This window comes from Nannobrachium achirus, assembly GCF_963921795.1.
Source record: "Nannobrachium achirus genome assembly, chromosome: 14".
Taxonomy (NCBI): Eukaryota; Metazoa; Chordata; class Actinopteri; order Myctophiformes; family Myctophidae; genus Nannobrachium; species Nannobrachium achirus.
Window position 1 is genome coordinate 37,046,126 of NC_137821.1, and position 13,946 is coordinate 37,060,071.

The 13,946-nt window shown below is 45.6% G+C and overlaps 1 protein-coding gene across 1 annotated transcript in view; it reads right to left on the reverse strand.

The window, feature by feature from the left end:
* Window positions 1-318: 318 nt before the first annotated feature.
* The window catches only part of LOC308298009 (toll-like receptor 2 type-2), a gene marked incomplete at both ends in the record, with an annotated part of 34,533 nt that continues 20,905 nt past the window's right edge, over window positions 319-13,946 (reverse strand). Inside the window, 8 exons of the mRNA XM_080741573.1 lie at window positions 319-718; window positions 2,817-3,391; window positions 4,520-4,660; window positions 5,286-5,465; window positions 5,793-5,957; window positions 7,324-7,474; window positions 8,646-8,768; window positions 12,944-13,150. Coding sequence (XP_080597699.1) covers window positions 319-718; window positions 2,817-3,391; window positions 4,520-4,660; window positions 5,286-5,465; window positions 5,793-5,957; window positions 7,324-7,474; window positions 8,646-8,768; window positions 12,944-13,150 — 1,942 coding nt within the window. The remainder of the gene's footprint in view (window positions 719-2,816; window positions 3,392-4,519; window positions 4,661-5,285; window positions 5,466-5,792; window positions 5,958-7,323; window positions 7,475-8,645; window positions 8,769-12,943; window positions 13,151-13,946) is intronic.

Sequence of the window (13,946 nt, forward strand, 5' to 3'; positions counted from 1 at the left end):
TTAATGACTGGTACTTACTATGGTGCAGACTGGTTAATGACTGGTACTGCAGACTATGGTTAATGACTGGTACTTACTATGGTGCAGACTATGGTTAATGACTGGTACTGACTATGTTACTGACTGTGGTTAATGACTACTGACTATTACTGTCTCGTTTGTGCAAAAAAATCTTATCGACCTGTTGGATCTGTTTTTTTTTTTTGTTTTTTTTTTCAGCGCACATAATTAACTATGTGCAAAATGTGCAAACACTTTCTGCCGGAAGTGAGTAACTCGCATACCCCCCCCCCCCCCCCCCCCCCCCCCAGTACTCTTTCACTCATTCTCCCCTCTCAGGGTGCCACGGAGCCTCTCCCAGAAGTGAGCCCTCCTCTCCTGGTCTTGAGGCCACTCCAGGTACGTGGTGGAGCTCATCAGCTTGTGGAGCCGACAGAACCGGCGGGGGATGTCGTCTTTGGCCAGCGGCTCCAGGAGCACCAAGACGGCCTCCTCCTCGCAACCCCCGCCTCCGACTTTCGCGCTTCCGTCCAGTAGCCAGAAGTGGGAGTAGTCGAGCTCGTAGCGGCACCACTCGGAGCGGACGAAGATGGTGCGGCGGCTGCGCTCCATGGCGGCCATGATGTTGTCCGTGATCCATTGGCCTGGCAGGAAGTCTCGCTTGTGGAGGCACAGAGAGAAGGGCCGTGGGGGCTCCCTGGCCTCAGCATCGTCACCCCTAGGGGGCAGGAAAACACAAGGAGCGCTCAGGTAATGATAAAAAAGAATTGCAGCTGTAAGATATTTTACTGTCAAGCTAAGGTTGCAATTTTTGTTTTGGTTCATTATCATATTGATTCTTTAATTAATGACTTGAACAATTTCTTTGGGTATAAAAACGTTTAGCTTTTAGGCTTTACAATGATTACATCTACATTGCAAATGGTTGGCCAGGTCTCAATTTAGGATAAAAAAAATATTGTGGTCTTGACTTGACTTGGTCTCACCCCATCTGTCTTAAAGGACGACTTTAGTTTTTTTACAACAAGGGTTAATTTACTTTGTTCTATCGGTTTCATCACGTTTAGCGTGCTAAAAAGTGGGGGCATGCATACGCATGGGGGCAATGGGGCATGCTTACAAGTGGCTAAATATGTCTTTTTAGACACAATAAGCCAGCAATTTCTTTGTTGCTATTTACAGTAACACTACTAGCCCCCATAAGTCACATCTGCCCATGAAAGATTGGGGTGCATCTTGGGAATGGGCTTATTCTGTGTAAAAAGACATTTAGCCACTTGTACGCATGCCCCCAGCCACTGAAATCAAAACAATTAAAATCTCTAAAACGATAGAAAGAAGTAAATAATTTTTTTTTAACACTCGTCTTTTATATTCTTTAATTACAATCTAAAATAGCAACCCTTGTTGTAAAAAAACAAAGTTGTCCTTTAACCCATTTAGGCCTAGGATTATTGACTGCTTTAACCATTGAAAAATAGCAGATATACAAGCTAGCAGCGCGGCACCGAGTGCCGCGCTGCTAGCTTGTAGATCTGCTATTTTTGAAACATCTTGATTTTTCTTTGCAAGTCTTTGAATATATCTATTTAAAAGCGAACATTTGTAACTCAAATATTTGCTTCTGGGGGGTCCCTGGGACAACATATTTTGAGATGGGGGTCCGTGGCCAAATACCTGTAATGTTGGGGGTCCTTGACATGAAAACGTTCGAGAACCACTGATTTAGAGGAAGGATTTAGAAGTCGGGTCAAAGATCGGGTCAAAGATATTCAAAGACTTGCACACTTTTTCACAATTTTTCAAAAATAGCAGATCTACAAGCTCGCAGCGCGGCACTCGGTGCCGCGCTGTGAGCTTGTATATCTGCTATTTTTCTAAAGTTAAAGCATAAAATAATGGTTAAAGTGGTTACAATCTAACGCGACTCGGGCGCGTTCCAGGTATTTGAGAGTTAAGGGCATTTCACACAGAGCTCTGTAAAAATAGTTCACACAGAAATACCATGGTGAACGAAATAGTTATCGTTATACGGTAGTTATAGTGCTCAGTGTGAATATAGTCAGGGACCCACCCCTACAGGATGTGAGATGACCTGTGTGATTTTCTGCCGTACTTTTTATTTCTGTTTTATCTATTAGATTGGTCATTAAGGTCCACCGAATGAGAGGCCTGCTCTGCCGGAAACATCGCGAAAAAAAAGTTATGGCCATTTGTATACCGGTATTCACTGTCCCATTGACTCCACTACACTGTGACTACACAGGAAAAGAAAAATATTTAAAAAAGAAAATAATCTGCTTTAGGGGTTCTTCATGATTCTGAATCCATTGCAAGCATTTGTTTTGCATGAAAAACATTCCTTGGGCTAAATTTCGACCCCAGAAAATGGTAAAAAGTGATGAATCATCACCTTTTTTTTTTACTTTTTTTTGATGACTCAGTTTGACCCCTCACATGCTACTTAAAGCAGATTTTCTTCTTTTTTAAATATTTTTCTTTTCCTGTGTAGTCACAGTGTAGTGGAGTCAATGGGACAGTGAATATACAAATGGCCATAACCTTTTTTCGCGATGTTTCCGGCAGAGCAGGCCTCTCATTCTGTGGACCTTAACGACCAAACTAATAGATAAAACAGAAATAAAAAGTACGGCAGAAAATCACAGGTCCTACCCTATTCCTTGAGCTTTTGGGCTTGTGGGTCTTGACTTGGTCCCTTTTGTCTCTGTCTTAACTTGGTCTTGAGCCACCCTCAGCTCAGCATGAAGTCTTGATTTGGTCTACTCTATTTGAACACATTTTTTAAACATTCTTACCCAGGATTCTCCAGTTCGGGAACCAGGAAGTTGTCCACCCACACGGCGTCCCTCTCGCTGTACGACACAAAGGCATCGTAGAGCAGCAGGGGCTGCGTCTCCCCTCCGTCGTCTCCTTGTCCGGCCCGCTGCCGGCGGCGGTAGGCGGCGTTCCGCTTGGCCCGCAGCCACGCCCACGTCATGCGGACGTACCAGAAGACGTGGAGGCGCCACAGCAGGACGCCCAGCAGCACGGCGAGGACGAGCGCCGTGCCGCAGGTGGACGCCACCACGAGGACCGGCTGACACTCAACCGCCGTGAGACGGACGGCGCTCACCGGCTCCCCCTGCAGGCGGAGAGGGGAATCGCAGACGTAGCTGTCCTCGCTGTCCGTCAATGTCGCCAGGCTACTCACGCCGCATCTTGCTCCGCTCAGAGAGTCCGATGGCATCCCTCCTCCTACGCCTCGCCTGATGTTTTGCATGAAGTAGACGAACTCACAGGAGCAGACAAACTTGTTGTGACCGGCCCTCAGGCTCCGAAGGCGTCCGTAGGATCCAAGGTCCATAAGGCCGAACATGTTAAGAGTGTTCGACTGTGGAGGAACGATATACAGTAGATATAGGTAGACAGACAGACGGAGATAGAGAGATAATTCACCAGTAAGACTCCCTAAATCGGGAGATAAGCGACTGTCAGGTCGCATACACAAACTTTGGAAGGTAATGGTAGCCAATCAGGAGGGAATATGGGAAATGAGACAGATCCATGTTGATGTAGGGATACTGTGTAACGCTTTGCGTGATTTTTTGGACAAAATCTGTAGGAGCAGTGTCCAAAAATGTGTCTTGCAAGAATCGGCCTCATGGTGGCGCTAGAAGAGGGCCATGTGAGAAATGAGGGGTTGTAGTTTGGCAGCCAAGGAGTGTGTGTGCAACGTTTGGCATGGATCGGGGCAACGGTGGCGGAGATATGGGTAGGGGAAAAGTGTGACGTGTGACGTGACTGACAGACTGACGGACAGCCGGTGGAGGTTTTTTCTGACGGTCGCAATTATCATTCCTATGTATTCATATTATATCAATTATATCACGTATTCCTCCATCAGCGGAGTCTATGCCCCCTGCCGTCCCGCTTTTCCTGGGATGTTGATATGAAGATGATGATGAGGCCTCACACTCAGTGACACAACAGTGGATAGAAGGTCATCCATCTACCCGGCCATGGTGTAAGTATTTTAAAAAGCTCGACATTGATGGTTGTTTTCAAAGGGTGTTTGGTCGATTGACATTTGTCAGAGTATCTGTTGTGTATCCGTCTGTGTTTACGCCCGTAGCCAATCAAGGACCAGCATTCCTGGTGACATCACCATCAACAGCCAATGAGGGACCAACATTCTTGGTGACGTCAACATCAACAAGGCGCGCTCTGCTGGCGCACAAGTACAGTAGGCCATACATGGCCACGAGTGCACAAGACACAAGTTGGCACCTCGACAGGGTGCAGTCTAGTTTAGACTATAGTTTAACAAAGACTTGAGCTGAAACACACAGTTCAACTATTTAACTTTCTTGGTTGCCTTCACTTCCCAACAACAAGTGAAGTGACTCTGATGATGATGATCATGGGAATTCAGCTTAATTCCTAAATGTACTATGAGCGTCAGTAGTAATTTATTGTCGGCTGGTAGGTTTTTAGGGTTAGGTGATGAATAGATAAGCACCTGCATGTCCAGTAGCTCCAGGTTGGGGAACTTCCCTCCGAGGGGCAGCCTCAGGAACCTGTTGCCAGCGAGGTGCAGCTCTCTGAGGGCAGGGAGGGCCAAGGGGAAGTGGTGGAGGTCATTGTAGCTCAGGTCCAAAACCTTCACAACGCCATAGCGAAAGAACGATTATTCAGATTGGGGGAAATGATTACAAGAATGAATTAAACGCTCTGTTTGTGACATGTACCTGTACATCACATTAATACACAGGCTATGCATAGAGAGAGAGAGGGAGAGGCTGTTATAACAGCCGTGACCTTATGACAACAACACCCGTCATAACTCCACTCCCCCTCTATGTAATGTTAGTGTAAGTGTTAAACATTGATATTCGCTGTGTTTTCCCTATGATAACCTAAAAAGCACTAGTGTCTAGCTTAAACACAGTGAGTTTACCAGGTGTAGATGGTTTCAACAGACTATTGCTGCTAGTGTCAACTTGGATTTGAACTCATCTCCCACAATGGGAAATCAAATATCGACCGCTTATTCAAAGGGGAATCCTCACTGACCAAGGGAGATAATATTATATAAATATATACTATATAATATATATATACATTCTGGGCTTCAGGCACAAAAAGTATTCATAATATGTTTGTTGTCAAGCTAGCCAACAGCTGTTTGTCCAATATGTAGTTTAGTTTCCAAGTATTAAAACATGCCTGCTGTGTAGTCGGAAGAATAAGTCGGATTTAGCTACTCTATTGTATGCAAGCTGTACCTCCAGGGCGGTGGGCAGACAAGGGGTGACGGCGCTGAACTTGGCCCGGGAGATGTTGAGGTACCTCAGGGTGGCGGGCCAGGAGCATTCCTGGGGCATGGAGCTGTAGCCATTCCTGCTCACATCCAGATGGGTCAGCTTCGAGAGACGGGCCACCAGCCTGCTCAGAAGTGACAGAGACTGAGAGAGAGAGGAGTGGAAAGAGGGGCATAGTCAACAGGACAGTGTAGGTTGGTATAGGGAGGGTGATCGAGGAAGAGAAAGGGTGATCAAAAAGAAAAAGGGAGAGAGGAGGTGGAAAGCGACGGAGAGGTGAACACGAACAGAGAAAGAGAGAATGTAATGGCATAAATCACTGGTTCTCAAAGTGGGGTCCGGGGACCGCCAGGGGTCCTTGAGGGGGTTCCAGGAGTCCCCACACTTAAGCCCCTGTCGCTCTGCAACACACTGACAAATGTTGACACACAGACATACAGTAGACATGCACCTAACTCTAAAGCGGCCCACCTTGAGGGCGTTTCCGCTGGCGTTGAACACCCTGAGGTGCCTCAGCGTGCCGTCTCCTCCACACAGAGTCTCCTGCAGCGTGAGGTCAGTCAGCAGGTTGTCCGACAGGTCGGCAAACTGCACGTTCACCAGCAGCCGAGAGGATTCACACGGCATCACAAACACCTGCACACATCATTCACAGTTTAGGGCTTTTTAGCAGACAGATCCCGAGTGACGCTTGTGCTTTATTTCCACAATTGGAAGTGGCAGAGTCACTGCTCCAGCACTATACTGTTTACAGTGGGGCGATGGTGTTGAGCAGTGAGCACTCACAATGGAGCCACATCGATTATCCACAACTTTCCAACATCCCATCGTGCATTGCGCAGAAGTTGCACGGAGCTTCCGGCGCCGCAGCCGAGTGTGATCTACAAGCTCACAACAGTTGCATCTGCGACGCGACGTGAGCTTGTATGTCTGCTGTTAACCGGAAGTGTGGTGCAAAAAATTCTCCAGTAAATTCCCGTGGAAAGAGGTGGATAAAACAATATATAGTCTGCTTAAAGGAACAACAATTTTAATTATATCACCAAATTGGCTCGGGAACGCCTTGGTATACTCCCTGAGGGAGTGGAGGAAGTTGCTCGGAATAAGGAAATCTGGAAGTCTCAGTTGGAACTGTTACCCCCGCGACCCGATTACGGATAAGTGGTTGAAGATGGATGGATGGATGGATGGATGGATAGATTTTATTGCATTCACCGGTGTGAATAAAGAAAATACATTTTACTTCATGCTACTTCGTGAATCGAAGAAAACAGTGGTCCAGACCAGGATTAAAAACAGCAAACTATAAAAAGAACATCAGTAATTTCTACCTGACTCTTATACTTACCTCCTTACCGCATTCCTTCTGGTTCCTCCTACCTTTTCCTTCGTCATTTCCCTTACCTCAGGGGGAAATCTCGCTTTTGCGAATGCCCATCATTTCGACCGGAGGGTTAGCGACTCACTCCACGGAGGTTAAGGTTAGGGTGAGGGTTAGAGTTGGGTGTCGAAAAGATGAACATAGTAACAGCGACACGCTCCCTACCTCAGTGGTTCTTAATCTGTGTGTTGGGACACGTCCCCAAATTATTTTGGGGGGTCCCCAGATGATTATCTCATGTGCAACGTTGTTTTCTCACTCAACAATAAACAATCCAACAAAGTTTAAGTGTATAGACACTATAGAAATGTGCAGATACCCTCTATACTATAGAGGGTATCTGCACATTTCTATAGTGTCAATTTAGGGGACTTTTTAATACCTCGGAAATGACAATCATTGGCCAAATTGTCAAATATTAGAGGCAGATATTGTGAAAATAGACGATCTACATGCTCACCACGCCTCGCAGATCGGCTATTTTCACAATAGAACCGTGTTATACAAAATGTTATGCCTCAACTTGTAGTACTCGTCAGGGTGGGGGGGGGGGGGGTCCCCAGTTAAAATATGATTATTTTGGGGGTCGCGGCCTGAAAAGGTTGAGAACCACTGCCTTACCTTACATCCGATAACCGAGATCTTCCTGGGGTAGTTGAGGAGGAAGCCTAGCTCCAAAAATGAGACAAACAAGTAGATTTGCAGGACCACTGCATTCCTGATGTAGACCTCATCCACACTGCTGTGGTCTGTCTGGCTCGCTGCTTCCCATCTAAAGAGATCAGATATTTCATCTTAAGGCATTGCATTAGTGAACCATAACATCGCTCTCATGAACATTGCAAACATGTGAACGTCACCTTTGTTGCCCCGGGGATTGATATTATAAACTATCAAAGAAGGAGCTATTAGTTAACATACAGTACAATGTTGATAACATGTTTGATCCATTATTCATTATTTGAAAAAGTGATATCGGTAAACATCTGACAGATGTTTACAAGAGTTTTCACACGTGTCCTATTGCAACAACGGAATGTTGAAACATGTAAAATAATAGTTTGACAGCTGTGTAAATGGTCCCTTAAGGGGAACACACACCGGAGGCGGCGCGGAGGCGGCGTGGAGGCGGCGCGGAAGCGGCGCGTCAAAACATACGGCCCCATTATTTTCAATGAACTAACCCACACCGGCGGCGTCAGACGCGCGCAGCCGCGGGTCTGCCGCCTCGCCTGCCGCGCCGATACGCCGCTGTTCTATTTTAGCAGCGTTGCCGCGCGGTGAATATGTTCTCCCATGGTTCTCCCCACCGGCGGAAATGGATGTGCTGTGTGGCAGCGACACTGCGCAACCGCCCGCGTCCAGTGTGTGCTCCCCTTCAGGGCTTTGTAGATGGCACCCCCCCAATTTCCCTCCACACCATGGCTCTTCACAAAACTAGCCAGGCACTCACAACTGTGTTGTTACAATTTACAAGCTCAAAACCTGTCGCTTCGCGTCACTTTGCAAGCTTTTGGATCTGCTGTTTTCACTACTTCTTAAAAAAAAGCTTTTTTTTTTTAATGGAAATGATTTGATTTATTTGTATTTTATACTATAAAAACATTTCATATACTTTTGAAAAATGAAGTTATGACTCTTTTGTTTAAACGTTTTTTTTTTTTTTTTTTTTTTATCTTTTGAAATATAAATATTTAAATATAGGCAAAATGGATGATATTTCCCATAAAAATGACTGATGTGGTGTTAGGAAACAGTGGTGTCAGTTCAGCAAAAGCTAAGGTACAGTATGGCAACATGACTGGTGTCGCGCGTGCAAGACACCAGTCATGTTGCCATACCTTAGCAACAGGCACGATGAATTTACTTTTTTCCCCTGTAGCCAAGGAATGGCAGCTGCCATACCTTGCCATACCCAATTGACGCCTCTAGGTGTGTCTCACCTGCCCTCTCCTGACAGAGTCACCCCGTCTATGAGCAGGGTGTTGATGGGAGCTCCGTCAGTGACAGCCAGCAAGTCAATGACGTCTGCATCAGAGACGGACAGGTTGTGCAACGCCAGAAACCTGCATGGTGGGGATAATAATGGCCTGATAAACACCACGCTTTGCAGGTCAGCACTTTTTTTTGGAAAGATTATTGAATATTTTTGAAGCACTTTAACATCACAAATCATGTATGCCCCCTAGTGCTGTGCGTGCTGTAAGCTTGTAGAGCTGCATTCTTTTTCTTTTTTTTTCTTTTTTTTTTTTAGAAAATCTCCTTCTAAATCAGTAGTTCTCAAACTTTTTCATGTCAAGGACCCCCAAAATTACATGTATTTGGCCGTGGACCCCCATCTCAAAATATGTTGTTCCAGGGACCCCCAGAAGCAGAGATTTTATTTACAAAAGTTTCCTTTGAAAAAAAAAAATATATATATATATACACATAGATTTGCTAAAGGGTGAGGGTGATGAACTGGTTCGCTGCCACCTCTTTCCTTACAGCCTCGTAAACCACCAACTCCCGGGAAACCGCATGGTCATTTGTTTGATCCTTTTGGATTTCCGGAAGTCAGTGGTTTACAAGGCTACTCTTTCCTAGGGGTAATAAGATATCCAGCAAGCTAAAGCCATATACGCTTTTTTCCTTTCTTTTATAGAAACAAAAATAAGATAAAACAATTTAATAACATTTATTAAAAAGCAGTAGTAATAATAATAATAACTAGAAATGTGTGCCCAGTCGAGCGCCTTTCTCCGCTAGGCCGGGTGCATGGGACTCCATAATTGGACAAGACTGATGTCATCAACATGACATCAGTACAGTAGTGGAAGCTACTGTTGCAATATAAGTGGCAGAACACACACTATAGCTGTATTCAACAACACTTGAGGTGGCTGTTTTTATTCATCGTTGTCTGTTGGTGAGATGTTGAGGTGGACTGTATGTCTCAAAGAAGGACCAAAATATTATACTAATGCTGCTGTTCCTGTGGGACACAAGGTGTACTACTTTGGAAGTAACAGTAACACAAATTACAGTGATCAGATTGGAGTCCATATCTTCAATATAGTGTCTTTGTGCTGGAGGAAGTTGCCTCCAGTGATGACTAGAAGAGGAAAACATCTTGTTGAGGTTCCCTCCAAGCGCTCGGGACACACAGCTGTACTGATACAAGATAACATTTACATCTGGGGAGGCTACCCACAATGCAACATTCTTTATGCATTTGATGTTGATACCCACAGGTGGTTGAAGCCCAAGGTGTCAGGGAATGTTCCAGAGGGAGGAGGAGTCACTCAGCCTGTGTCTTTGGGAAGCTCATGTATGTCCATGGAGGATACAACAACCAGAAGTCTGTATACACTAATGACATCTACAGGTTGGACACCACAATAATGGTCTGGTCTTTAATTAACACCAGAGGCACTACACCACCTGTTATAATAGGTCACTCTGCCACCATTATCGGCACAAAGATGTTTGTATTTGGAGGCTACGGGGGCCAGTATGAATACTACAACACCATCAGAGTGTTTGACACAGAGACCAACTGCTGGCTAAGTACGCCTCCTTCACAGCTCCTTCCAGAAGGACGCAGTTATCATTCAGCCTTTACCTACAATGGAGAACTGTACATATTTGGTGGCAACAACAGGAACCAGACCTTCAATGATTTGTGGAAATTAAATCCAGAGACCTTCTCCTGGAAGAAGATTAAGCCCAAGGGAAAAGGCCCTGATTGGATGACAGGGATGTGCTGTTGCATGATTGGAGATAGTATCATCCTCTTTGGAGGATACGACACACCCCATGACCTGTACATCTTAGATTTGAGTCCTAGTCTGAAGTCATTGTGCAAACTAGCAGTTATTCAGTACGGTCTGGAGCAGTCAGGACTCACACACGACATCAGGTGGGAACTGGCAGCCATGACTGGGGTTGCCAACCGCCCCGTATTAGCCGGGACGCCCCGTATTCTGACCAGAAGAGGCATGTCCCGTAAGCGACGTCGCTTGTCCCGGTAAAGGGATGATGCATTCTCTCTGCTTGCCTGTGTGTTTGTGTGCTGTATACGAAGGGCACTAGTACCTTGGGGGTGCACGCTCGTGTCGCATGTGTGTATGTGCTTGTTTGAGGAGAACATTATTGTGTGTGTAGAAAAGCTGTGCTCAGGGGCACGGTGGCCCAGTGGTTAGCGCTTAGCCTCACAGCTAGAAGGTCCTGGGTTCGATTCCCACCGTGGGACGCTGTGGGTGCTGGGGGCGTGTTTCTCCCTCCGCATCATCAGCGCCCACACCCTAGGTGGGGTCGGTGATAGGGCCTTTCTGTGTGGAGTTTGCATGTTCTCCCCGTGTCTCCTAGGGTTGATACCCTCACAAAAACATGCAGTAATCCTGGTCTCAATAATGCCTCCCCCTGGCCAGCCGGGGCGCTTGATGGAGGGGAAAGGAACTGGTTGGAATTCCTTCCACGCGCTACGTCCATCCCGGGGAAATCCCTGTGTCAGGTGAAAAGAAACTAGACCAGGTCAACCTGGTTGTGCCAGACCCCCTGTCTGTCATCATCATTTATGACATCATGCCTTTTGTAGGCATGTCATCATCATGTCATCATCATATATACCCTTTATATAGAAAACCCGGACAGACATTTGCTTATGTAGGCCTACCCATTTCATGGGTCTGGCAACAACTTGGACTACTCATACATTGAAGGAAGCATGAGGTCAGTCCGTTGTCTCCCCAGGCGCGGCAGAGGGAGAGCAGAACCCAGGATTACATAGGCAATTGGCACTGGGTGAAAATGGGTTGCAAAATCGTGGGATAAAAAAAATAAAAAAATAAGCTGTTGTCCCGCTGCTGCGTGAATAGGAGCGATAGAGAGGAACATGCGCCAGCCTCCTAAAAATAAACTTTGTTCTTGAAACAATGGGAATAAAAACTGTACAGCCCGTGGGTGAGTGGAGATGTAAAAGACCTGTGACCCTACGACCCTACCTTGTTTCGCACATTTAATATAACTCCCTCTCTTCTATGGACGAGAGCTAGTCAGAGGGAGAGGCGAAAACAAGTATTCAGTAAACATGTCGATTGCCGACACGAAATAGTAGCTGCGTGTGATGAATTACCTACTGTATATCATGATAGCATAGTTACATGGACTAAGGCATCGACTGCACTAACAAGCTGAACAGTGCTGTTTAATGATGCAAATACTGCAAAGAAAAACCAAGGCTGAGATGATGACAGTCAACGTTCTTTTGAAAGAATGATCTTCCTGCAGAAGGTGAGCTCTGTCTGTATGTGCGTATTGTGTATTGGGTCTTGAAGTTTGAAGAGCTCACAGCAGCAGATTAATTGTCTCCCCCCCTTCTCTGTAGCAGTATATTGTATGCATCAAATACGAGTTGTGTGTCTTAGTACATGCCATGGGCTTATTATAAATCTTGTAGGCTATGGTTGAAGCATTCAACAATGGCTGCATCATATGATGAAATACTAAAATATCTCAAAACACAGATTGAACACAAAAAAATAACTCAGGATTGTCATTGTGTTGATCTTGTCCCAAACAACAATAAAATAAGATCTGGTTGTTCCAGAGGTGAACTGGCCCTTTAACAATGGGTTTGTATAGAAAGGGATCATGTCTGATCAAATAAATATCAAATATCTATACACTCATCAAGCAACTTAAAAACTGCCCGGGGTTCTCCCAAAAGCCTGAGTAGACGTTAAAATGACCCCAAACATGTTTGAAAATGAAATGGCCCTTTGATTTGAAAAAAAGTGAGTCCTCCTTCCACCAGTGCATATACCTGACTGGTAACAGGAAAAGCCGACCTAAAACAAAGTCGACCCAAAACTAGTTTCCCAACGGGTCTGTGGCCTTAAGCTAGATGCAGAATAGACAAAAATACATATCATTATGGGGGTCCTTGACATGACAAAGTTTGAGAAACAATGATTGCAACATAGGTTTTTTCAGGAAAACTGTTAGGATTTAGAAGACATTTTTAGAATGTGCCTATCAGTGGTTAAGGACCCCCAAAATGTGTTTTTGGCCACAGACTCCCATCTCAAAATATTTTGTTCCACGGATGGACCCCTATCGCAAGATATTTTTGTTCCAGGGACCCCCAGAAGCAAAGATTATATTTTGGTCTATTCTGCATCTAGCTTAATAAGGCCACAGACCTGTTGGGAACGAGTTTGGGTCGACCTTGTTTTAGGTCGATTTTTCATGTATTCACCTGACTCTCTTGGTGGTTATCTGACTGAAGGGCTGCACGGAGCCTTTCCCGCTGAGCTGCAGGTCAGAGAGGAACAGGGGGGTCTCGGGGTAGGAGACGTCCCTCAGGACAGACGAGGCCAGGGACGGATCCCTCAGGAAAGAGCCGTGGAGACTCAGTCTGACCCCACCCAACGGCCAGATGTCTCCTAGAGCCCCTGGGTCATACCTGGAGACAGTGGCGTAAAGCAGGGGTTCTCAAACCTTTTTTAGGCCGTGACCCCCAAAATAAACATATTTGAACTGGGGATCCCCACCCTGACAAGCACTTGGAATTGTAGGTATTACATTTAATGTGACTCGGTTCCACAGATAAATATTGTGAAATATTGTGACATTTAATGTGACTCGGTTCCACAGATAAATATTGTGAAAATAGAAGATCTACATGCGTTGCGACTGGCGTTGTGAGCATGTAGATCGGCTACTTTCACAATGTTCGCCTCTTGCTTACTTAATATTTGACAGTTTAGCCAGTTTGGTATTTAAACGGCCTTGAAAGTTCTTAATTGTCACTTTAGAAATGTGCAGATACCATACACTTATATGTGTGTTTATTATCATACCTCCAGACAAGGTCCCCCTATGGGATATCAGCGCCATCTGGCGGTGCAACAGAGTAAAACTCATATCCTCCCGTACGAAAAATGTCATTTGTCGGAAGGGCTGTCAATCACAAAACGAGGGCACCGCCCCGAGTGTATATAAGCCCTATGGGCTATCATGACTTCCTCTTTCCGCACCTCTTCTCCTGCAACTAGAGTGTCGCGAACTCAGCCTTGTATATTACCGTATTCTGTAAAGTTTAGCCTAAAGCGACGGCTAGGAAGTCGGCCACTGGCCTTTATAGAATACCTCCTGTACGTTATTCCTTTATCTTCTCTCTACAGTTCGTGGTTTGTCTTTCTCTCGTCTTTGAGTCCTTCCCTTCTTCTTTGAGCGCTCTGCCACGTGTTTCCCAGCCG